This window comes from Curcuma longa, chromosome 12, assembly GCF_044706935.1.
Source record: "Curcuma longa cultivar G26 ecotype Majalengka, Jawa Barat chromosome 12, ITB_CL_G26_1.1, whole genome shotgun sequence".
In the NCBI taxonomy this organism is placed as follows: Eukaryota; Viridiplantae; Streptophyta; class Magnoliopsida; order Zingiberales; family Zingiberaceae; genus Curcuma; species Curcuma longa.
This window is the reverse complement of record NC_133872.1, coordinates 4,632,435-4,657,951: the sequence shown is the minus strand read 5'-3', so window position 1 is coordinate 4,657,951 and position 25,517 is coordinate 4,632,435. Positions and strand designations below refer to the sequence as shown.

The 25,517-nt window shown below is 37.8% G+C and overlaps 3 protein-coding genes across 4 annotated transcripts; all 3 read right to left on the bottom strand.

Moving 5' to 3' along the window:
• Positions 1–1,523: 1,523 nt before the first annotated feature.
• Positions 1,524–4,376, bottom strand: LOC141842767 (GCN5-related N-acetyltransferase 5, chloroplastic). Its single transcript, XM_074730784.1, has 2 exons — positions 3,704–4,376; positions 1,524–1,909 (listed from the first exon to the last, which is right to left on the bottom strand). The coding sequence occupies exons 1-2, from the start codon at positions 4,315–4,317 to the stop codon at positions 1,669–1,671; spliced, it is 855 nt and encodes a 284-aa protein (XP_074586885.1). The 5' UTR covers positions 4,318–4,376; the 3' UTR covers positions 1,524–1,668.
• A 2,431-nt stretch (positions 4,377–6,807) lies between these two features.
• On the bottom strand, positions 6,808–10,995 carry LOC141842765 (uncharacterized). Its single transcript, XM_074730781.1, has 7 exons — positions 10,713–10,995; positions 10,554–10,634; positions 10,298–10,477; positions 8,874–9,044; positions 8,323–8,532; positions 8,083–8,171; positions 6,808–7,688 (listed from the first exon to the last, which is right to left on the bottom strand). Exons 1-7 carry the CDS (start codon positions 10,789–10,791, stop codon positions 6,999–7,001), a joined length of 1,500 nt encoding a protein of 499 aa, XP_074586882.1. The 5' UTR covers positions 10,792–10,995; the 3' UTR covers positions 6,808–6,998.
• Positions 10,996–12,569: 1,574 nt separating this feature from the next.
• On the bottom strand, positions 12,570–23,615 carry LOC141842764 (potassium transporter 25-like). Of its 2 annotated transcripts, none has more exons than XM_074730778.1 (9): positions 23,347–23,615; positions 22,368–22,887; positions 22,230–22,283; positions 20,893–21,153; positions 20,762–20,814; positions 16,103–16,226; positions 15,706–15,960; positions 13,454–13,860; positions 12,570–13,386 (listed from the first exon to the last, which is right to left on the bottom strand). In XM_074730778.1, the coding sequence occupies exons 1-9, from the start codon at positions 23,410–23,412 to the stop codon at positions 12,754–12,756; spliced, it is 2,373 nt and encodes a 790-aa protein (XP_074586879.1). In that variant the 5' UTR covers positions 23,413–23,615; the 3' UTR covers positions 12,570–12,753. The 2 variants fall into 2 exon arrangements, with proteins under 2 accessions (XP_074586879.1, XP_074586880.1); XM_074730779.1 differs by having other exon boundaries at positions 12,570–13,362.
• Positions 23,616–25,517: the final 1,902 nt, after the last annotated feature.

The window sequence follows — 25,517 nt, the reverse complement described above, 5'->3', positions numbered from 1 at the left end:
ATCGAATGTGACAAGGAAAAAATCCAAACATATCAAAGGTGATTGAATGCTTGACAAAGGAAAAACTCTAGAGGAGTAAACACTAGATAGTGAAAAGTCTTAAAGAAGTGAACTACAAGTAAATATGACCAATAGGTACAAGGTCGACTAGACCGATATATTTTGGTTGACCGAATTACAACATTACTAACACTGTTTTGTATTACTACTTGTATCTATTGTGCTAACTTTATTTTGTAAAAAATAAAATTTTCAATCGATCGATCGGTTCAATCGACAGAACAAGGAGAATCAGTCAACCAATTATTGTAGATAAGGTCGAGCAAGATCAGATTCGGCTCTGGAAGGAAATATCACGATCAGTTGACCTATAAAGGATTAGTCAACTAAATCTAAAAGGAAACTAAAGATCGGATGCGTTGAGATCTGGACAGTATAAGAAACATGAAGGATTAGTCAACTGATAAGGGCATCAAGCGACTGATAAAGTGGATTTTGCGAGGTTAGATCTGATGACAAGGAAAGATTGAATTTAGTCAATCAATTTGGAAGATCAGTCAACCGGAAAATCCAAAAATCAAGCGCTAACTTGATGAGATCAAATTTAAGATCAGTCGACCAACCATGGTTCAGTCGATCGATAATCCTGTAAAAAGAAGACTTGATGGTAGAGACTCATAACTTAATTCTTATTTAATCCTCCTGCTCTATGCTTGGAAAAAGTCTACGACATTTTGTGTGTGCGACCAGGAAAGCGTCAGGAAAAGTATTGCAACACTTAGGACTTTCAAACCGCAGCCTTATCGACCAACATTATTTGCATTATTTATGCATATAGGTTTTTCTACTTGTGATTGTATCTCTAACTGGTTTCTCTAGACTTCAGGAAAGAAATAAAAGATAGTAGACTCATGCCAAATACATAGATAGACATTGGAGTAGTACCTTAGAGGGTGTGAATCAAATAAATACCTTTGTGTCATTTATTCATTACTATTAGTTTTTCTTTATATTATGTTGTGCATACTAACTCTGATAAAAAAGAAAAGAACGAAGAAAGAATGCATGATATTCATCCATCTCTATCACACCTTCCAATCCTACACAAACTTGACAACTAGTTGTGTTCAATACAATACTAATCTAGTTCTAGACGACACCTAGTTGATTTAAGAATTCAATGCCAAAATACCTTGATGAACTAAAAGACCTTAGAACACTATTAGAAGACTAACAAGCATGCAACGCGAGATATATGGAATGATCGATTTTAAGCCCTTTGAGCCATCGAAATGTTGTGCTATTAAGGTGTTTTGTACAAAACACCTTTTTCACAACATATATCACTCTCACACTCCATCAACCATCTATAAAACTTTGTCGACTAGCTGTGTGCTCCATTAATTACATAAGGTACATGAATGTCATGTTGCCATTTTCTAGTTCATATAACAAGTTGAACATAAAAAATTTCAATCCTCAATCTTGTGAATGAATATTCAAGGTATTCAAAGTTCTAGCTATGATCATGAAATGATTATCCTATTGACACAATCAATGTATTTATCATATTTGAATATTGAACTTATTTAAAATCAATCTCTCAGTAGATTGATCTTCCGCCTGAACATATTACATGTAATGACCAGAATTGAATGAGCATCACAATCATGAAAATCCAATGACATCTGAAGAAGGGGGCAACTCTTTGCACATCAAGTGTTTGCGTCTTTGGAGTGTGAACCAAGTTAGAAAGCTATCGGTTTTGATGACATTATACCCGGCTTTTTGGTACATTTGAAAAGGGATTTTATCGATCATTCTGCAATGAAGGTATACTCTTCTTTGAGCCTTCATTTGAGTTATAAGCTCTTCACATGCCTTCAGAAGATACCATCCGATTCTTCTCCTAAAAAATTGAAAGCATAGATACAACATTAGTTTTTCGCACATTAGTCACATTCTGTGATGAATGTTAGATGGTTAATTAAGAATAACCTGAACCAAAATTAAGGGTAAATGTAAATGTAGATGCAATGGAAAATAATTCTCGACAAGCTGAGGTCGGACAATTTTACCAACGATGAATGCCAAATCTTTGATTTGCGGAAACCTAATGTATAACAAGCAGAGAATGAACAAGAGAAAAGAATATTAAACTTGAAGATTGTGTAAAGATGCTCAAGGGGGTTGCCTTATTGGGTTAGTCATTAACTAACTCTGCAAACAGCAGTACAAACTTATATTGCATGGTGTTTTCTTCACACATTAAAATTTCATCTTATCTGAAATGAGAACTTGTCACAACAAATGCTAGTTCAGCAAGATTCTATTTGGTCCTTAAATCACTGAAAAGATTTTTTTTGTCAACTGCTAATTCAGCAAGATGCTATTTGGTTTTGAAATCACTCTTAAAAGAATGTTTGTGTGTGTGTGCGCACACGCGCGTGTGACTCTTGTGATCCGTGGTGTTTTAATAAGAATTTGGCAATTTATCCACAAACAAATGCTAATTCAGCAAGATGCTATTTGGTCTTGAAATCACCGTTAAAAGAATTTTGTGTGTATGTGTTTGGCAATCTATCACAAAAAAATGCTAATTCAGCAAAATGCCATTTGGTCTTTGAAATCAGCTTTAAGAGAATGCATTTTTTGTGCGTGCGCCCATGATTTTGCCACTGATATGATACTCAATACTCAATATGATATTCATAGGTCGTTATACTCAAGGTAAGTGCTTGCTCCTTTAATTTGTTAACTCATCAACTAAGTATTTTCCCCAGTTACATGGTGACTAACTAAATCTATCTGGATGGTCTCACAACACGAGTATCACAACTCATCACTGATACTCTCTAGTAGCAAGACATTAGAACAAGTATTCCTTCTAGATTTCTAGCTTTTGGAAACCTCTAAAATTCAAACTAACTTGAACTTGGAGCATGATGTAGGGTCATATTCATATAACTTATCGGCATTTATTTTGCCTTACCCATCTAATACATGGCACCTCGTTAAGACCATCATCTAGGAAATGATAGAAAAAGAAGGAAGAGGCTCTTATGCTCTGTTACCCTGAAGGATGGATTGGGAGAAGAATGAATCATATGAGAGTCGAAACACTTTCCTTCGTATACTTAAAAAAAGATGAGGAAAAATACAGATTTACCTTCCTTCTGATTTCTGTCCACCCGAAATTAGGCAGAACTTTGGCACTAAGAAAAAAATCTCCGGTCGTCTCAAAGTCTCAGCAAGCTCCGCGGCCACAACTCACGACCACAGTCTAACCACAACTCATGGCTGCAGTACGGCCATGAGTTGCAGTTGCAACCTGTCAACTAGTTGTGACCTCATATGGCCATGGCCTAGCCACAAGTGGCAGTCGCAGCCAACTCGCACCTCTTCCCTTCCTCCTCCTTGTTTCATATTCTTCCTCACTATTCTCTCTTTTTCTTTCCTTTTCATTCTCACGGTCATTTCGGGGTAAACAGACGATTAGTATGCTATATCATCTGGATTATCTGGTTCTCATAGTAACATTGCTCAATCAATCCGAGGACAGGGAGCACACGTTTAGCATCACAAGGCTAAATAGACAATTGCAATTTATAGCATAAAATTGTGTCCTAAGCAACATTCTTGAGCAAAATTAGCTGGAGGAAGCAAACTAACAGAGAAAGAAAAGAAAGAACAAGTTTTGTACCTTCTAAGCGTGTTTTTGACAGCCATGTTGCAGATGTAAGGGCATTCACTTGGGGGCACCGGCGTCGGTGGGGCGGCATTGGCTCCGCGGGCATCGAACGAGATTTCCGCGGTGGCCGCCAGCTGCGGCGCGCCCTCGTCCCCCGCCTCCCTGTAAAACCCGAGGAGCACTGCCACGTGCGGCTCCAGGGCCACCCGCTCCTTGATATACTGCTTCACGAGGAAGGCGAGCACGTAAACGTATCGGAGGGGAACGAACATGGCCTCGGCGAAGGACTCGGCTAGCAGCTGCGCCGTGGCATCGAGGTCGCCGTCCTCCATCGGCCGGATCTCGAGGAATCCGCCGCGGCCGTCGCCAGTGAGGTCGAGGTCGATGCCACGGCGAAAATGGCGAAGGGCGTCGAGAGCCTCGGGGTCGAGGAAGGTACCGGGGGCGCGGGCGGGGCCCTGCGAGAGGAGGGCCGAGGTAGGGGAGGCGCGGCGGACGAGCTTGAGGAAGCGCGAAGCGTGGGACTCGTGAGGGGATCGAACAACGGGAGAAGGAGAGTGGGATGCAAGGAAAGGTCGCAGGGCGGAGTCGAGAGAGAGGGAGAGAGGAGTTGGGTTACAACCCATCAATTCCTTCTTCTTGCTCTACTCCTGCACCTCCTCCCCTGCCGCCGCAACCGCCGCCGCCGCCGCCGCCGTTAGTTGCTGAGATGAGAGATGGGAGAAGAGAAAGAGGAGAGCTGCAGGAGCTCCATGGATTGGATGGAGAAGGAAGTGACGAAGATAAAAATGAGATTTTTATTATTATTATTATTATTATTATTATTATTATTATTTATTATTGAGAGGAATGCGGGTGGAAGGTAGGTAGGTGCCTTGAGGCTTAGTGATTGGATATATTCTGACTTGCATGGTTTTGATTCCAAGTAAACATGATAAAGAAAAGGGATTCGAGAATCCGATGTAGAAGATAATTTACAAATCAATTTGTACAAATAAATCAAAAAGTTTATGCAATATTGACTAGTGAGACATTCTCAATAAAGCGCATAATAATGAAATTGACTGCCCGGTCGAGCCGGAGTCGGACACTAAATAAGGATCAAATTCTGATGAAATTATGTGTATGGAGTCTATTTTGATTTTTTAATTTACTTTTCTATGACTGTGACGCCAGTTATGTAAGCTGTCCAAAGTCAACTCATAACCTTTTTACCGCAATAATAATGAAATTGATAGTCCCTTACTCCCTTTCTTAAAAAATGAAATTCATCATTCTAACCATCTCACATAATCGATCTCATAATCATCTATGAAAAGATAAATCAAAATGCTACAGTTAACCACTATGGAGGAAGGTATTGTCGCGGTTTCGCCAAAATTCGATCCTTGTCCACTTCAACAAATCTGTCCCATAATAACCAACTCAATCATGTTCCAAGGGTGAAATTGACCACCCTTAGAAAATGATGTGGTGGTAAGAGATTTTCTTAAATAATGGTTCAAAACTCAGTACATACATGCAATATTCAGATAATTTATGTTGTTAGGGAATCATGTCAGGAGTATAGTCGTCAATTTGGGTTAAGCTCGCTAAGGTGATCCGCCCCGCCAAGTAATTTAAGCGGGTTGGATTAAAATTTTATCAACTCATTTTAAGATGAGTTCAGATGGGTTGGCCCGCCTAGGGCCGCGACCCGATGGATTGGCCCACGGGTTGAGAAAATTTATTTATTTATTTTAAATTTTAAAATTAAAATAGAAAATTCAATGAATTAGTGGGTTTAATCCATTTAAATTACAATAAACTTAAAAATTATAATTCAAACTTAAAAATTTCAACCTAATCAATTTAAATTATAATTCAAACTTAAAATTTTAAATATTTTAAATATTTTTTTATTTTTTAACAGACTCATAGGTTGACCCACCTAACCTGCGGGCCGTCTTGAGTTGGATTGGGTTGGAGATTTTCTAACCCGTCAAGTTGGTGGGTTGGTCCGCCCTGCCCCCGCCATATGATGGGTCCGTCATGGGTTGACCCGTTTGACAGCTCTAGTCAGGAGTCACATTGCTTCTTGAATTTATTTGGTAGCCAAAATGTAAGATCGATCGTCCATCTCAAAATTAATCAGTATAAGTTAGATAACTAATATAAAAAACTTTCATGAAATCAAACTATCACCTCTAAGATTAATTGGTTGGATGTATATTATTTAACGTAAAACCGTCAATTTGGGTTGAATCAGTCAAGTTGGTCTACTCTATCAAACAATTTAAGCGGATTCGATTAAAATTTTATCAACCTATTTTAAGATGAGTTCAAGTGAGACGACTTGCCTAGGCCTGTGACTTGCTCAAGTTGGCTTGTGATAGGCTTGGGTTGATTGATTCGTGAATTGAGAAAACTAATTTTTTTCTTCAAAATTTAAAATTAAAATAGAAAACTTAATGGACCAGTAGACTTGATCCGTCTAAACTACAATTCAAACTTAAAAATTTCAACTTGACCCATTTAAACTGTAATCCAAATTTAAAATTTTAATATTTTCTATGTTTTTTTATTTTTTGATAGCCGTGAATTGGTCCGCTTAACCGCAATCTGTCTTGAATTGGATTGAAAATTTTTCAACTCGTCAAATTGATAAACCAACCCGCTCCTACCCTGTCATATGACAAATTTCTAACCGATTGATCCGTTCCGTCCTAAATTGACCTGTTTTTATAATCTAAAGCTTATGTGGATCTCATGTAAACTAGTACAGCTAGTCTTTAAACTTGAAGTTACTTATTTGGTCTTTAAACTTTAAGCTTAATGACTCACCCCAGCGACTGACACGTGGCTGGACAAACCCACACATCTCGTTCTAGCTAGGCCTAACATCCCAGCCGCGAACTTAGTTTAAACCTTTGTACGAAGAGCATTGGCAGAAATTAGAATTACGGCTACAAGTTTGCACTAACACACTTTATCAGCCATAAAGTCAGTGGAGTCCAAACTCTAACTCTTGGGGAACACATTTATACCAGCTAATGGACTTTATTAGATCTTACTTGTTGGAGAAAGCAGTAAAAGATCAAGGTTGACAAAGATTCGATAACTGATATAATCGAGCCAAATTTACAGAACCATATTGGTTAAGCACTTAGATTTCCCTTACAAGCAGAACATAATGCAAATATTTGCCAAGTTTCTAGATTTCCTGGTGCTTCTTCCCTCATTCTATGGACATGTAAGACAGGGAAGAGACCTCATATAAGCTGCCTGAATCTTGTTCGACGAGATGAAGGTGGAAATTTAGTGACTATCAATAGTTGCCATACCCCATGTAATAACCATTTCGGTATCGCATACCGTATTGCTCATAGATTGGATCCCCATAATTCACAGCCTTGATCTCCACCGACCGGCATTTGCTATCCAATTCTTGAACTGCTCCGAAAACAATCTCATTAGTTGTTTCACAACTCTGCTCATAGTAAGTCTGAGGACTGGATGAGTACTGCCGGTGCTGCTGAAGTTGTTGCTGCTTATGCACTTGCTGTACCTGCTTCTGTGGCTCTGCGTTCCACCCGTTAGTTCGAGTTCGCGGGTGCCCGATGTGGTGGATCTTTTCTGGTTCTTTCGACATGAATGCATATGTCTTTCGTGGAGTGGGAGCTCTCGCCTCCACCGGCGGCGGTATCTCATCATCTGGAATGACAAAACTCTCAGGCATTGACCAAGTGTTTACCCTCTGTTGCTGCTGCTGATACTGTGTGGGTTTGGGTTTCTTTCGGAAGATTGGGAACATTGAACCTAAGATTTCAACCGAGGACGACCATGTTCGAAATATTAACTTCCGCGAGGAGGTGAAGAGGCCTTCCTCATCCGCATTTTCCACATCTTCTCCAGTGGGTATGAGTGGTGGTCTTACAGATGCCATTTGTCTCTGGTAAGGAGGTACGCTTGTCTTGATGGGTGTTTGGTGTTCCTGTATAAAATTTGTTCGATGTTCCTGTACAAGATCCTATTTACATTCAGCATAGTTAATCATATTAAGCTATGATGCAAATGCGTACTAGATCTATATAACGATCGCTAAATTCTAAGTTCCTATCATTTACTGAAAGAATAAATCAGCTGAAAGGATCGTAAAACCCATTTCAGGGAGGGTGGTTCGGCGAAGAAATCTGTCAATCCATGATCAGTCATCTAAATGTGTTTTGGAATGCCAAGGCTGTAGGTATCATAGTGTCGAAAATCACCAAAGGAGACTACTCGAATGGCTGAGAAGTTATGGCCACTCAAGAATAATACAACCATGACAGAAGGAAAACTATGTGGAGAATATTTGCACAAATGCAGTAGAGGTAAATGGATTGTTGAAGTATCAAGTATGAATTACTCACCTCTTTTGATGAGATCATCAGTCCCACACGTCGTTGAAGTAATGCTAGCATGTAGCCAAAGAAACCGGCAGCAAGCAGCACCGCGATACCTATATAATTGCAGTAAAAACGATGAGCTTACACAAGTTATCAGAAAGTAACTGTTTGTTCATGTAGTTTCTTTAAGCTTTATAATGTTCTGTATAACAGAAACTATAAGAACATCCACCGAATTCTAGCTAGTAAGTCGTCACAAAGTACCAAGAGGAAACCCAGTTTCATATTGGTATGCACAGTCATCGACGTTAAGCTGGATTTCCCTGATTGCTTGGTGTCCCCTGTCTACCACCAGAAGCGAGCAACTACTTGCAAGGAAAACTACTTCAAAATCAGTAGAAAACTTTGCATCTTCACTTGCCCCGTCTGAATGTGTTCCTCTACTCCACTTTCCTCCAGCAATTGTCGTAACCCCTGTAGAAGTTCAAAAATTCATCATAGTCATGGAAACTCCACGAAACAAACCGCCAACAAGAATCCAAAATTGCAGTTGTTTTCTATGCATAGATCAAGGTGAAATATCACTCCTCTTCTAAATCATGGTTAGCCAGCAATCCATCGCTTTTAATCAAGCACACGTATAACCTAGAACTTACATGTATCAGAGATGAACTCTACGGCTCTCCCTCAACGAGGAAGTTATTTTCTCATCAAAAGAAATTTTCTATTTAGGTTTTCATTCTTTTCCTTGGTTCATATTAAGTAGAACTTACATGTACCAAAGCTGTTCCATATTTGTTTGTCTTTTCACTTACCAGTGTCACTAATTTTCCTTATTGCCATGTTCATCGTATCTGCAACGTATATATTTCCTCTTTCATCAACCGTAAAGCCCTTTGGATGGTTCAGCCTTGCTTCCCGTGGCCTTCCATCAACGTGACCAACATACCCTTCTGGAGAACCAGCGACAAGCTTAGGTCTGCTATCTGCATTTGAAAACAATGTTTGAATAATCTCAACATAGAAATTGTGTAAATATATCATGTAAGAGCGACAATCGATAGATGAAATTGAATTTTTTCCCCTTTTTTTGGAAAATTAATAGATGAGATTGATAAAGATAATCTTCATATACACAAGCAAACCAAATCAACATGAGGATATTTTGCTTTTACACAAATAGAACAATATCCCAAGAGTTAACTACTATCATCTGTGTATCGAGAACATCAAATGGCAATGACATGCAAACGGTTAAAGTATTGCAAAAAACCAGCTTATTCTATGCAAAACTACTAAGATAAACACAAAGTTAGAAGGCTAAAATTCAATTCATTTACCAATATAGATTAAGAAGTAAAGTGAACTTCTATCATTATCAAACTCTGTTTGTCCCACCTATTTAAGATCGCCACATGAATCTTATCCCTTCATTGCACTCAATGAAAATTACATTAGTAGTAATATTAATCTCTATAGAAGTCATTAGTCGCCTTTCAACGTGTACTTACCATCCAACTTATTTTCTCTAATTTTATTATCTATTAGAGCTACACCTAATTGCTTTTGGATATTAGTATTTTTTTAGTAAATCCATATATCCAACTTATAATTTTCATCAATGGTACTTACATATATATTTCTTCGTACTAGCCCAATCTGATCTATATAGACATGTCAAATAATTTTACAAATTTTTCCTCTAGATCAAACACAACTCTAGAAGTTCCTCTCCATTTCGACCATGCATTCTTTAGTCTATTAACAATATCTCCATTAATATCAATATCGCCTTGTTTAATAAAAGGTCCAAATTATCTAAAATTCATGGTTATAACAATTTCATGTCAATCCATCTTAACTATTTTGTAGTTGCACTAAAATTCAATAGGTATAAATTTATTAGTGGAGAGTGTAAAAGTTAGAGTGAGAATACTAGATAATGGAGGTACAAAATCGATGTAATCGACCCTAATAATGAAGCATTAAGATAGTAGAAAAGCATAAACTTGATCTTTAGGCAATTCTTGGTTACCGAATAGAGAAGGAAAAGAACACATTCACCAAATCTATTACTAAAATGAAAACTGTGGCCTCTATAAATGAGGTATGTCTGCTTTGTTCAATCAACATCTCAAGATATATGCATGAAAATGATGGAGTATAGTTTCAAAAAGCCTATTTCGATTATCGGCACATAACATTGTGAAGATTAAGGAAGCAGAGACAAAATGCTCACATCTAGACAATGGCAGAGAGATCCGATATACATTGCTGTTGACGGAATCAAGAAGCAGCAACTCTCCACTCTGGGTCACCTCTACTGAGTACGGTTCAATCCCCAGCTTACTTCCGTCGAACACTGTCTCCACGGTGTAGCCGCTCTCGAACTTCATCGAAGGCCGGTGGCTAGGGATTGCTGCAATCAGGTACACAAATCAAGTTATAAATGTACAAAAGGAAGCAAAAAATCAGCGATCTTGAACATATTGCACCTGTTCTTGTGGTAGATTTCAGTGACAATAACCTCTTCAAGATAGAAGAGGCCGCATTGGACACAGCTGCAGTGACCATTTCTAACGAAACAACCAGAATTTAGCCGCATTATAGAAGATAACTAAAATAAAGAACAAGTAAAGGAGAAGAGAACTCACTTGAAGGTGTAGCAGCTGAAACAGAGCTGCTACCGCTTAGTAATGCCATTAGGAGCGTGAGCACTGCTAAAGCTCTCATCTTGCTCCACAGGAAGCCACAGATTCTCAAAGAAGTAATGATCCAGAGGAGGAGAAACCAGAAAGTTAGAACCCTAAAGGGGGGAACCCATGCGAAGGCAGTTCTTGATTGGCACCCCTCACGAGCTGAGGAGAAGCAAGGAGGAGCACATCAACGCCTTCACCCTTTTGCTTCCTTTTCTTTACTGTAGTGTCTTCTCCTCCCCTCTTGTGAGGCAAAAAAGCAAAGAGCAGAGAAGAAAGAGACAAGTGAGGAGTGAGGCCTGAGTGAGTGAAGAAAATGGTGCATGAAAAGAGTGATAAGCACAACCAAAATAAAATAAAATAAAACAAAACAAGGCTGTCACTTGCCTCAGCAGCTGTCCAGCATGTAGGAAAGCCTTCAAGCCACAACCAAATTGCCAAGCTCAGAACCTTTGATCGCCATTGTCAGCAGCAAGAAACAAATTGTCTGTGTTTACTCCACTAAACAACTGGTCTAAAAGATCAACACTACCAATTCCCCTTAAAAACCAAGAAAAGAACATGCTTTTGCAGAAAAAAATTGACTTTTTTTTCTTAGATTGACTGAAAAAACTTGTATCAATGGCTCACCAAATAGTTTACGAGTTTCAAGGTGGTGGTGTGCGATGGCGTGGGGCTCACTTTTTGCTTTCTTTTTCCATGGCCTCTGCTGCGGATATATTCCTTCCTCCACCTTCCTTTGCCGCTTTATCACCTTTCTATAATTGCATGTGATTCCTCCTGTTCTTACGAGGGCAGTGCTTAAGGAGAGGATCTATCATCTCCATTCTCCCTACCACTTGGTGCATGAACTTACTGTTCACTGTCAACTTTGCATTTGCCAAATGCCCTAAGCTTTTTTTTTTTTTACCTCTTTATGCCGCAAGCTATGCACTGTACAGTGTCTTGTCCTTGGTGGTGGTGTGGATAGACATTGCCTTGATGATGAGGAGATGATGGAAGAATTTTTTTTTTTAAATGTATATTCTGAGGAGGAAGGCCAAGAACAGTGCAGAGGGCAGGTTTCTCGTGAATGCCACTGCGGAGTGGAGTTATTGCATGACTGCCTGAAGAAGTTACTGCGTTTGGCACTGTGCATGGGGATTCAGACACTTTGTGTTCGCGAGCAGGAATTTTGTTTGGAACAATGTAGGATGATGGTCCAACTTCTTGTTGGAGTCACGAGGAATTTTCTGAAAGGAGATAAATCACGAAAATTTCGTCTGGTAACAAAAAAGATAACTCGATAATGATGCTTATCATGATGAGGAGGAAAATGGTTACAAAACCTGGGAAGCAACCTGCAATGAGTGTTTGCTAAAAGCAATGCATCTATTCATACATATGCTCGTCGTGATTGAATTGAGGGTCCAAGAGACTGAGAGGAGCAGTTTTGGGTTTGTTTAGTACCTTCTGAGTTACTGATTGTTAGGTGAAAAGAGATGCTTTGACCAACAGACAGCAATGTCGCAATGATCAAATTATGGAGGACTCCATGAAGGCATTGATGATGGAACTTTTATTGACTAAAAATTTAGCAAGAATTAGAAGGCTTGAATCATCATTGGAACGATCACACACTTCAGAGTTCAACTTGTGTAAGGCTATGCACATGAAAATACCAAGACCATATTAAGATTCTAATGAGCCCACTTCTATCGTGTTGCTCATATAACAATTAGTTGTAGACAACACGAGATGCCAACAAGAACATTTGCTTGCACTTACATTTAGCAAGATGATAGGAAAGGTTTAAGCAAGATGTGTTAGCATCTCTTCGAGCACCAAAGTTTCTATACAAAATTATGTTTGATATACAGTGTTACAAGGCAAAACCAACTAACGTGGGCACCTAATCGTTCCATCCTTACAAAATCTACTTTAGCTTTTCATGATCTTTGGCTATTGAGATTAGAAGATGAAGCTGATCATTGCAAATATGTACAAGTGGAGTGGGAATTCAGACATTATAAACCATCCCAACCACCAGAGTTGAAGCATGAGGAATGCTGATGGCATACATCGGCCCCCTGCAGTTCCTCCTCAAGAATTCATATCCGAAGTTGATTGATAGACGCTTTATTAAACTGGATCCGCTCTTTGCCCTCATGTATGAATGTCCAAGTATGAAGGCCATTCCTGCTTCTCTTGCTTTCATCAGCTCTTGCAGCTCTTCTTCCGCTCCCTTCTCAATCTTTGGACTCTTTGGCAACACGAACCGTACTCGTTTCTTCTGCGGAGTAGCTGAAGAATGCATCTCCCTGGATCTGGAAATGCCCGGTGCTTCCTCGGATTCTATTTTCTCCACGTTGAACCTGAAACCTGCACTTATGACTGTCATTTTTTCATCACCATCCTCAGTTCCCTCTGCAAGACCATCATGCTTATTCCCTGCAGATCGAATGAACTCCGCGATGCTGGATACTAGGTCCTTCTCAAACTCCATGTCATCTTTGGGTATGTCGTGGTACCCATACCTGACTATGACTCTATAACTTCTGAATTCCTTAGGACCAACTCGACCGACAAGGAATCTTTCCTCTGGATGGATGTGCGGGATTGGAATGGACTTGATACAAAGGAAGACAAGAACCTGGGCCAATGGATTTCAAATTCATTTTCCTACCAGAGTTCAGTGCATTGAAAAAACTAAGGTGTACCTGGTGAAATGCAGGCAAGTTGGTGACGAAGTGTGTGAAGATGGCAGGAATTCCCGATACAAGTTCAGTATGAATCAAGCCGATGCCTCGCACACGTACAAAGCCAAGCGAGGGGCCAAGGGTATGAAGCCAGTTGATGGTAACCTTGTTCTGGATGTCGAACTCGTACTTTTTGAGGGTACCATAATGCCATATGCACATAACAATCATGAGAATGAAGGCAAGGGCAATAGGAACCCATGCTCCCTCAAGAAACTTGATTAGGGAGGCCGATAGGAATATCACTTCTATTGTTCCGAAGAAAATGAGAAAGCATACTGCAAAGAAAATGTTCTTATGCCAGCATACCACAATTACTATTGACATGAGGCAGGTAGTGACCAGCATAACGATGATGACCGCTAAACCTGTTGCAATGCAATGGTTAAAGATAGAGCATTAGAAAACTGTATATGATGTCAGACAAGTTAATAGTGGTGACAGGTCCTCATTCCAAGTGTATGGAATTGCCGCTTCACCGACAAAGGGTTAACCAAGTAAGAAACAGAAATCACTATTATTACCAAGCTATGGGCATCAGATGCTGTACTTAATTGTAACCTTTAGTACAATGAATTACCGTTAGCTGTTCACTTGCATTCAGAACTTTCTATTGCAATCATAGGAAACCACTTAAGTCAGAGCAAAGAACAATCAATAACTGCTATCACATGGAGGAATACAACCAACAAACTAGACTAATAAATAAAAAAAATTCACAGAAGACAGATCTTTTTTCTATTATGCCAACATCAGGTATTCGCTGAATTTTATAACAACAAACAACTCCATCTGCAGCAACTCATAATATTTTTGTACCTGAATCTGAGGATCTTCAGCTTGGATGCACTATGCATGTTTCATAGTTCTAATTTTCATTCAAGTTCCCCATAAAGTCAAAAGGAATATCACTTAGAGAGAGTATAGGAAAAAAATACAATCAACCAAGATTTAGTTGCTTCGTGACTTATAGCAAGATTGCCAATCTTAGTTAAGATTCCAATTTGATTCAATAAAGATATCTTAAAGTATTTTATTCGTTCATGAATGGACTTTTATGAAGAGTATGATAAAATGGAATTCATTTCTATTCTTTTGGCATCAATTACATCTATATTACTACTATCTATACAAAAATATTAACCCAGAGTTGATGTTTATTTGATGCACTTAAGATTTTCTAGATGTCTTTTAAGGTTTCTAGAGAACCTTTTAAGATTTCCAAGATATGTATCTTGATTTAGAAAGCATTGAAGTTTTCATCTTGGCCTTTATGATTCAAGTCGCTAGTCTTAGTCATAGCTCACCATCAAGTATCATGGTGTAAAGTTCCATTAGGTAGACTAGATGACTCTTGCACTAAAAGTGAGTTTTAGCATCTTTCACGACTAGCTCTAAAACAACCGTGATTGGAGGAACGACTTATTTTCACTGCAGAGTATTGCTCTATCTGTTTTTGGGAACCATTGTTTGTTTTATCGTCTTCCACGTATTTTATCACCGTGATAAATTTTAGGGTTATATATCTTGATCATATATCTTCCATATAAAGTTTAGAGTTTCCATTCTTTGTATATATTTCACAAGAATCTCTTTAACAATCTCTTCTCCAATCAATATAAGGATCTATAGGTAGAGATTAAGTCCTTGTCCTCGATTATGTGGGCCCGACATAGCTCAAAATAAGTCATGCCAAGCATTGCTCGAGATGGCCGAAACTCAAGCCCAACATGTTCCTGAGAATGTCGAGCCATTGGGCTGAAAGTTTAATAATTATCATATATACAAATTTAATCATAATCATTTTTGCTAAACTACTTAAAGATTGGGTCTTGATATTTATTTTTGGTTGTGAACTTACCATTGCAGAGTCGAACAGTTAAACCCTTTGTTACCAAAATGTCTCTTTTAGCTTGGTTTTGCTTGAGGCCTGCCATTGTCTTTTCTTATTTTTGTGAAATTCCAATTCTACTTTTTTGCTATCATTCACGCCTATGCCAACTCATGGATCATGCTTGGCCTGAGCTTGGCCAAGCTAGGTGGTGGGAAGCCTGACCCAATTGGCGGCATGATGCCAATAGTAGAAATGGTACAGAGTTGATCAGGAACAGGGGAAACCATGAGGTATAAGTAAAGACAAATTGAACATAAAGGACACAGTAGAAATAGGAAAGAACACAAAAAAGAGAGGTCATATTTTTAAAGCACCATACCTTGTGCATTTCCCAAATGCTTGGTATTTCTGAAACCGATAGTCACAGCCAAGCACAATATCATCAAAATCCAATTGATCTCAGGAATGTATATTTGTCCATCAATTTTGGATGATGTATGAACTATCTTCACCCTTGGAAAACAACCTAAGGCAGAGGACTGCTTGATAATTGAGAAAGTACCCGTGATGACAGACTGGCTTCCCACAACGGCAGCAAGTATTGCAATAGCTAGAACAGGCCACCTCAGTCTCTCTAACAAGAGAAATTTCTATATGTAAATATTTTTGAAATCAACATGGTTATGATTATCTCCCCTCAAAAAACAGGGTTAATAAAAGAATGATTAAAGATTAAGAATTATTGTAGTAAAATACGATACACGAAATATCAGCACCTGGTACAGACACATAGAATCCAATCCGATAGTGATTTTCAATAACATGATGCTGAGATAAATAAGCAGCTTGTCCCATATATGCCAGGAGCAAGGATGGATACACCACAAATGCAAAAGCAATCTGTAGATAGATTCAGTTCACTGTGAAGCAGTTAGTTCTCTAGAGATTCAACTGCAAGCCAACTAAGAAGCCTATTAAATTGATAAAAGCAAAGACCATTTGTAAACTAAAAGTAGATTTGTTTACTAAAGCTCTCACATTCTAAGAGTAGAGTTTCTAGAGTCATGAGACCAAGTCCCCATGATCGTCTTAGAGATACTCACGAACGGCTTAATGGAATCAGAATGACAGGATAGCTGCTTGTTTTGCAAAGAAATTTCAGAGACCTTAGTTTCTGATAGAAATTGGTCTACAAAGCACTGCATCAGGGTCTATGCCACTTATGACTTGACTAAGTACAAGTACGAGTATTCAACATCAATGTGGATTTAAGTGTTGGCACAGTTGTTTCTAGAAAATTTTACATGTGATAAATATGGGTTTCATATTTCAACTCAAGTGTTAGGCTCCAACAAAAGTACAAGGGGCTGAGAGGGTTAAATAGTGCCCAAGTATGTGAGAAAGTTGTCCAAGTCACAAATGACCCAGTGAATGTTCATTAAATATGGATTGTTATTATATGTTCCCTTAAATATTCTTTGTTCTCTTTAGAAAATTTCATATCGACTAAATTGCTTGCTTGAAGAACAAAACTAACAGGATTTAAAAATTCTGTTTGATAGAGCAAATCTTCAAGGTATTTGAAAATATAATGTCTGATTGGACAAAATACACACTATACGTAGTGTTATAACCCTAAAATCTAAATAAGGGAAATTTTTTAGAATTAATAGTAATTATGGGTAATTGCGGTTTTAGGGTGATTTTGAGGCTATATTTGATTTATTTGGAGGGGGTAGATTAACTGTCATTATATGTTGAGTCTGAGCTGGATTCAAGTTCGAGTCAGTCTATTTACAGTTAGAATGCTACAAATGAGCAATGAGAAAATGAAATCATCCTTAGTCCTCTAGTAATTACTAGAAATCAGTCTTGATTTATGGCTGAAAATCAACCCTGTAAATCTTTAACATGTTCTATATAATGAGAACTCTCATTGTGACGATATTCAATCCAATTGACAATTCACACTTAGAAATGGCAAAAGTGGTTAGTACATTTTTGCTGCCATAGGACAGTATGGCCAACAGTGTAGAGGTCCTATGAATGCAATTTTGTGTCGGATACACAAACAAAAGAATGGAATAAATTTCCCCTACTACCTCTTGCTAGATATGCCCTAGCAACTCAACTTTGGAGAGGCAGATTGCATGTCTATTGTAACTTTTGATCCATGACCTTTTTATCTAGACGAATGATTGAGGTTATAGTAAGAGTGGTATTTGTTTCATATATCGTAGGTTGAGTTATAAAGTTGCTGTTGTAGACCTGGAAGTCATGGGTTCGAGTTTTAGAAATAGCCTCTTGCAAAGCACGATAAGGCTGTGTATAATAAACTTTCTCCGGGACCCCGCATTGGTAGGAGCTTCGTGCACTGGACTACCCTTTATATCGTAGGTTGAGTTATGGTTAGGCTTAAAAGTGCATTGCGGGATCAAATAAGTATTCATTTAGAAGTCCTTATCAAGGTGGGTTTATTCTTACCTTGTTTCCTTACTCCGATATAGAGGAAGGCACTTAAAGCCAACGCGCAAGTTTGAATGCATCACTTACAAACCAGTAATAGAGACCATGAGATTTATTTAAATAATCCCTCTCCCACTTAGTTATTTGATATGAGGAATTTTAAACATGCATTAATAGCATATAATAGCATATCAAAACAGCAGGCAATAAATATGAAAAAATAAATTTTCAACTATTATGACCTCTTCAATTATCCGCTGTTCTTCAATATGCCGCCATGGAACATGTAGAATTTGTTTGGAAATAGAATTATTTATGATCACATCTCTACTTTTATTGCTTGACAGTTTTCTCCCACATTGTTTCTCCTTTATATTCCCTTTTGAGAATTTGACGAATTAAATTTCATAATTAATTTTGCTAATTAATAAAAAAATAAAGAAATTATATCATAGAGGTTCAGCTCCATCTTTTAAAAGAGTTGCATAATTATTAAAATTAAATTAACAAGATAATGATTACAACACTTTGCGTTATTACTGATATTAAATTGACAAAATAATAAATGCAACACTTATACTATAAAGCTTCAGCTCCACCCTCTAAAAAAGTTGCTTAACCACGTATATTAAATTAAGAAAATAAATGAATTACTTACATTATAGAGCATGAGCTCCACGCTCAAAAAAGGCCCTTGAGTTTTTTCATACGTTTGTCGACGTTGGCCATTTTACATGAAATAATTCTTCTCATTGGGTGAATTACAAGTAATTTACTCTTTCTTCTATGAGGTTGACGCAGTGGATAACGATCAATTCTGTTGATTCACATGAGTACCGGAAGCAATCTTCTAAACTCTGTTGATTCAGCAGAACACCAGGAGATAGACAACAAAACTCGATGTTTGGGAAGAGATGGCGCAGCTGCAAATTCTTATTGATCAAAAACTCCCCCAAAAATAATTAAACAAGTGTTTAAATAGACTCAAACTCTAACCCCTATAAAAGACAAAAATACCCCTAAACTCTAACTCGACAAAATTAATAAAAAAGACTAAACTTGATCCGTATTATTTTCCCCAAGGTGGAAAAAATTCCCCCTCGAATCACTGACCATATCATCATCAATAGATGATCAAATGCTTCACATTAAAAATATCAATCGTACAAATATGACTAGATAGCCTTCACTTTTGCAGTTATCTTGTTTGTCAAATTAATCAGAGAATGAAGAAGTTGGGATGCATTATCAGGCACCCTAACTCCATCAACCATCCATGAAGGCCCACCAGACATATTTCCATTTAATGTTTTTTCTTCTGAAGTAATAATTTCATGTAATTTTACCTTAGCTTCTTCCATCTCGCTGGCATCTTGTAGTCCATCCAACATTAAAGAGTCTTTACTAACAAGTAAAACCAGAATTGGTGTTAACTGTCTCTCTATATCAAGAAGGTCATTTGCAAATGTTGCTGCTAACATCTTAACATGACCCTCATCTCGATACATATTGTTCCAAAAGAACCTTCCCATCTCTTCTACTTGTTTTCTTCCAACAAAAGGAAGAACACTAGCATATTTCAGAACCATGAGAGCTTCACTAGGACACTCATCTTCACAATCAGCATTGGGTTTTGGTAGTTTGACCCAAAGTTTAAAAGCGTAGTCAACGCGTTGTTGTCTTCTTGGAGGCATGATTCCACAAGATCAGCTTGGCTCTGATACCAACTGATGTAGCGGATAACTATCAGTTCCATTGTTTCGCGCAATATCGGAAGCGATCTTCTAAACCCTGTTTATTCCATAGAATGCCAGGAGATACGCAACCAAACTCGACGTTTGGGAAGAGACAGCGCGGCCGTAAATTCTTATTGATCAAAAACTCCCTCAAAAATAATTAAACAAGTGTTTAAATAGATTCAAACTCTAACCCCTGTAAAAGACAAAAATACTCCTAAACCCTAACTTAGCAAAATTAATAAAAAAGAGTAAACTTGATCCGCATCAGAGGTGCATCTCTGGGTGTGTGCGTGTGCATGTGCGTGCGTGTGTGTGTGTGTATTATATGATGTATTTTGTATTGAGTGGATTGCAGATAGTTCACCCCATATATAATACATCTTTATCAAGTAAATTATAGGTCGTTCATCTTATATATATTTATAATGCACTTCGTTTTGAATGGATTGCAAGTCATTCATCTTATACAATGCATCTTTTACTAGGCATATTATGGGTCGTCAACCCCTATATAATATGTATATATATGTTAATTTCTTGATAAAAGTAACTCAAGACTTCTTATAAAAGTATAAAATAGAAAACACAAGAAATGTTAAAATTGTCTAAGAGAAAATTTAAGAGAAATTGGTGGTAAAAGATTAATGTTGCTAAGTTGGCAAAAATGATGGTAGCTCTTTGGATTCTTTTATGAGATATACTACTTTACATCATACACTTTCCTCTTATACCCACTTTGCATTCTATACTCACGTTCTATTTTGACCTACAGGTTATTATTCGAGATTTGTACATATAGTTAGTTTAGTTAACACTTGTCTATATTTATTCTCTGACATTATTGTAGCTCACGCTCGCGAGCAAATCTAGCTTCATAGTAAGCCTAGCTCATGCGGACTGCCACAGGAACAATGGCAGAAGCATAGGTAAGCTATTCTCCTTCTAATTGGTGCTAACTAGCACCAATGCTAACATCACTCGCAGGTGTTAGCATTGAAACCCTTGCTGTTATAGACAGTTCACCAATACCCAACATTGGAACGATATTCTAAACCTTGATCCAAATAATGAATACTTGCAAATGTGAGAATAACTAATATCAACATTGTTTGAGAAAGAACTTATTCCAAGTAAAAGCATAAAGACGAAAGATACTACCGAAAAATAGAGACATATACCATCAAAAAATAATTAAACACATTCATATTAAATAGCATTAGGTGCCTGTACCTTTACTGATGACTGTGAAAAATGCCCCAAATCTGCATACATTGCTTCAGAACCTATAAAAGAAATTTCTTAAACAAAGGCAGTTCATGGCAAAGAAATCTATATGCTGATTATAGATACCTTCTACAAACCTGTTATGCATAAGAGAACGCCACCTAATGACATCCAGCCGCCTCTTCTAGTCTTCTTCAAGAACTTGAACACATAGTATGGGGAAAGGGCTCGGTATACATGAGGATTCCAATGAACAATATTATAAGCACCAATGACACTGATGCATAAAAGCCAAGTCATGATGATTGGTGCAAACAGAAAACCTAGTCGGTGAGTGCCAAAATGTTGCAGCGCAAACAAGCAGAGCAGTATGAAACATGCAACAGGAAGCTCAACATCTGTAACAAAGAATCACGAGAAAAAGCAATATTCATATAAAAGCCACCAGACCAACAATCAATGTAACAAATAAATTAACAGAGAATCATATAAGACAAAAAGAAAGCCCATTCTATCAAACTTGGCTAACAGAAAATAAAACATCGTGCTCAGACATGACAAGAAAGAATACTAAAATATGACGCATTTTTGTGAAGAAATCTCCAATTAAATCAGATCCTAGCAATTGTATGTGGTAGGGGAGGTCAGCAAGATCCTCACTGTGATGGGAGAGGGGGATGCTTTGAGACAATTGGACGATAGGGTAAGGGAAGGAAGAGTAGGTTTTGGTTCTAAATTGATAGTCTAAATTTTGGAATAAAAACTGGATGGCTGAGGTGACTAAGTTTTATTAAGAGTGAGACATTGTTATAAAAAAAACATGGCGGTTGATGTAGACATGGTAAATGAGTTGGCGTGATGATCATCATTAACTTAACAACTGGATGGAAAGAAACTAATGATACATTTGTTACTATTATCAAGAGTACATGATAGTTTTGATAAAAACATGCAAAGCACATGGACTAACCATGTAATGAAACTTGTTTTACAAATCCTTGCTTCCTAGGATCCTAGAAAACCTATTCATATTTACGCGATCAAATTCAAATTCAATGAGAAAAAAAATAGCAAATGAAAATCAAAAGCATAAATAAATAAATAGAATTAGAATAGAAAAATGTATGTTTATCTACAAGTCAGAAGGAAATTGGAGGGTTAAATAGGATGTAGCTTTTAATATAAACTCTACCTTTCTTCTTCCTATCTTGTTGAGCTTTGTATGAGGACAAGCCAACTTTTCTCTTCTTATATACAGAAATACTCAATAAAACAGAAACAAAGACACATACCGTAAAAGCACTCAATATAACAGAAGCAAGTTAAGATAATTTTATCCTAAATCAAACAGAGTAATTCAAGCTACTTACAAAACTCGGTATCATGTCAAATGTAATGTCACAAAATCTTTATAACAACCATTGTGTTACAAACAATTCTAAACAAAAGTTCTTGATTTAGAGAAGTTCCTTACATTTGTGATGCTCCCTTGACATTGAAAGCTCAAGCCCTGAGATCGCAGAGAAGACTACACCAAATATCGAATTCAGAACATAACAAATCAATTATGTACCAAAAGAAGCAACGATGGATCATAAAAACACAGCAATACCAGATATTGCTGGGGTGAGGACACCATCACCAATGACCATGCATGTCCCAAGCAAAGCAAGAAATAGTAAAACACGCTGTGAGTTCTTGTGCTTCTCCAGCAGCCTCCTCATCCATGATGCAGTATACGTATCGTCGCCATAAGATGAGGCTGAAAGATTAAGTAGGTGGAAGTGATCATCCTTCTTTTTATAGGCCATCAACTCCTCATCAGCAACCTGCCCGTTCGGTATGAATCCAACGCGAGCATGGCGGACGAGGAGCGAGTAGAGGGCGAACGTGCCACCCTCGCCATTGTCATCAGCTTGGAGGACGATGAGGACATACTTGAGAAGGGGGATGATGGTGAGGGTCCAAAAAACACAGGATAGCACGCCATAAATTTCATCATTGCTCTCGGAGTGCTTGATATCATCAGCAAAGGTGCTCTTATACACATAGAGAGGCGAAGTACTAAGATCGCCATAGACCACACCAAGGCTCTGGTAGGCAAGCATTAGCACTGAACTCCAAGTTTGTCTCTGCAGTTCAAGTAGCAAGTACAGTTCCCTCTTTAAGCAACAACAAGGATGAAAATTTAACAAAATCTTAGCTTGGAGACGAAATGAGCAAGTTGCAAGAAGAAAACCAAACGAACAAACTCAAAGTTTAGCCCAAGGGGCGAAATCAAAAGATTTAACTTCCAGACTAGGGAAGGAGGAGGAGGAGGAGGAGGAGGAGGAAAAAGAAACGCCCAAGAAGCTACTGAAGAACCCTGGGCATGTTCTAGTTGAAGAACCGAAAAATAAACTTGAAACACTTGGAAGCGTATTCAAAACAACAGCTTAAACTCCAAACAAGACCCTCCCTGCTCAATCAACCTCGAAATTCGAACTCGACAAAAAGAAAAATAGTAAAACCCAACACCACAAAGCCAAAACTCCAGAGAGGCGGTTCAAGGTCCAAACTTGACCACCGAGAAGCTAACCGCCACCACTCACCTTGGCAGGGTTGATGTAGGAACCGGCCTCAACATCCATAGCGCGCGCCGTCGAACTCAGAATCATATACTCCTTCTCGAAGCGGAGTTAGTTTGCCGCACAGAGACCAAGGAGAAGCCGATACCCAAGATTCTTGGAAGCGGAAGAAGGTTCGGCCACAGCAGCAAGTGACAGAGTAGGAATCAAGCATAAGCCATGTCCAAAATATTTACAACACCAAAAGAAGAATCATAGCAATTACTGCCTTGAGGTTTCTGCATTCTGTCCCTCTTGCGTTCCACCACCAATCGATCCTCTTCCGGACGCAAAGAATCGAACTTTTATGGTGTGCCAGAACAAAAATGGCTTCTGGCAGCCTCTGGACGCAAGGCAAAGAGAAAGAGACGGCCTCTACGCTGATGACCTAACATTGACAGGACGTAAGAAAAAATGACAATTACAACGAAGGAAACGCAAAAAACAAGCCATGCAACTTCCTTTGCATACTTTTAGCAAGAAGAAAAATTAGAATCAGTCAACTTTGATAGGTCGGTGCTCCTTTAATGCTGGAAATGGACCATTAGATTCTCAAAAATCTCTGCTTTGGGCTGCAAATGGAGTGCCTGAATAAACTATTAAGCTCATGAATGAATGCTGCAAAGATCATCGTTGCCTGTTTTGGCTGGTGTGTCAGTTTTCTATTTGGAATCAAACTACAAAACTGACATCCAGAAAAACTTAGAGATAATAATTAAGGCTGTTTATCTAACAAATCTAAATGTTGTTTCTCCTTTTGTGTCTGAACTCATCTGAACAATTAAGATAGCAGCAAAACATCTCAATCAACTTGACTTGTTTGACAGTTTAACTTGTACTCGAGTTTGACGATGCTATGATTTGGTTCCTTTTTGGTGTGTTGGAAGTCAAAGCAATTATAGTTTTGTAAAATGTACTTCTCAAAGCTGTGGTGTGATTAGATCTCAGTGAGAATCTGTGGATAGACGTAAATTGTGGTCGGCTTCATGGATAACATCCACACAAGCCTAATAAGCAACATGGAATATTCCAAATGATCCCGAGCTAAGGTGCAATAGATATTTAAGATTCGAATCTCAATTGTGATGTATTATAGGATGATTTTTTTTGTTGAGAAATTGGGTCTAAGAAAATCGAGCTATTGGATCCTCTGTTGTAAACATTTTCGAATTTATCTTAATAATCGATGAAAAATTTTATAGGATCGAATTGATCATCTCAAAATTAATCGATTATAAAAATTAAATACTGAATGCTAATTAAATAAAAAATTGAAATATTTTAAATGCATCAAATTAATAAGATTCCAAAAGAAAATCTTTTCTTAAGGGATTTTGTTTGCCCTTATCTAATTTGTATTTTTGTGACATATTTTCTTGAAATAAAATGTTTCTTTTCCCTTAAATGACAAATGTTGATGGAGGAAGAATGTTGAAGACATAAACCCATGCTTTGTTATTGTTGTAGGGTAGCCCTGTGTATAGTAAGGGAGTGTGATTCAATTATTAGGGATGCCCCACAAACCAAAGGGGAGCAATATTTTATAGAGATTAAGGTTGAGGAAGAATATTAGTAGAGCCATCAGTTGAATCGTCAGGTTGGCCCACCTCTATCTAATTTAAACGGACTTTAAAATTTTATCAACTCATTTTAGAATGGATTCAAGTGGGTCAACCCACCTAGGTCCGTGATTTGCATGGATCGGCTCGTGATGGGCCTAGGTTTGCTTGTGGATTAAGAAAATTTATTTTTTAAAAAATTTAAAATTAAAGTAAAAAAATCAATGGACTAGTGTGCAATCCAAATTTAAAATTTTTAACTTGACATGTTTAAATTATAATTCAAATTTAAAATTTTTAATATTTTTAATATTTTTTTATTTTTTAATATACCTATAGATTGACCTGTCTAATCCATAAATCCGTCTTGAGTTAGATTAGATTGAAGGTTTTTCAACCCGTTAAGTTGGTGTGATGACCCAGCTCCATCCGTTATATAATGAGTTTATGACGGATTGATATGTCCCACCATAAGTTGACTCATTTGACAATTCTAATGTTAAGCATTCATATTAATCGGAACCAATTGTCTCATTTCATTAACTAAAAATTAATTAGGATAATAACTCAAATAACAACAACAATAATGATTGCAAC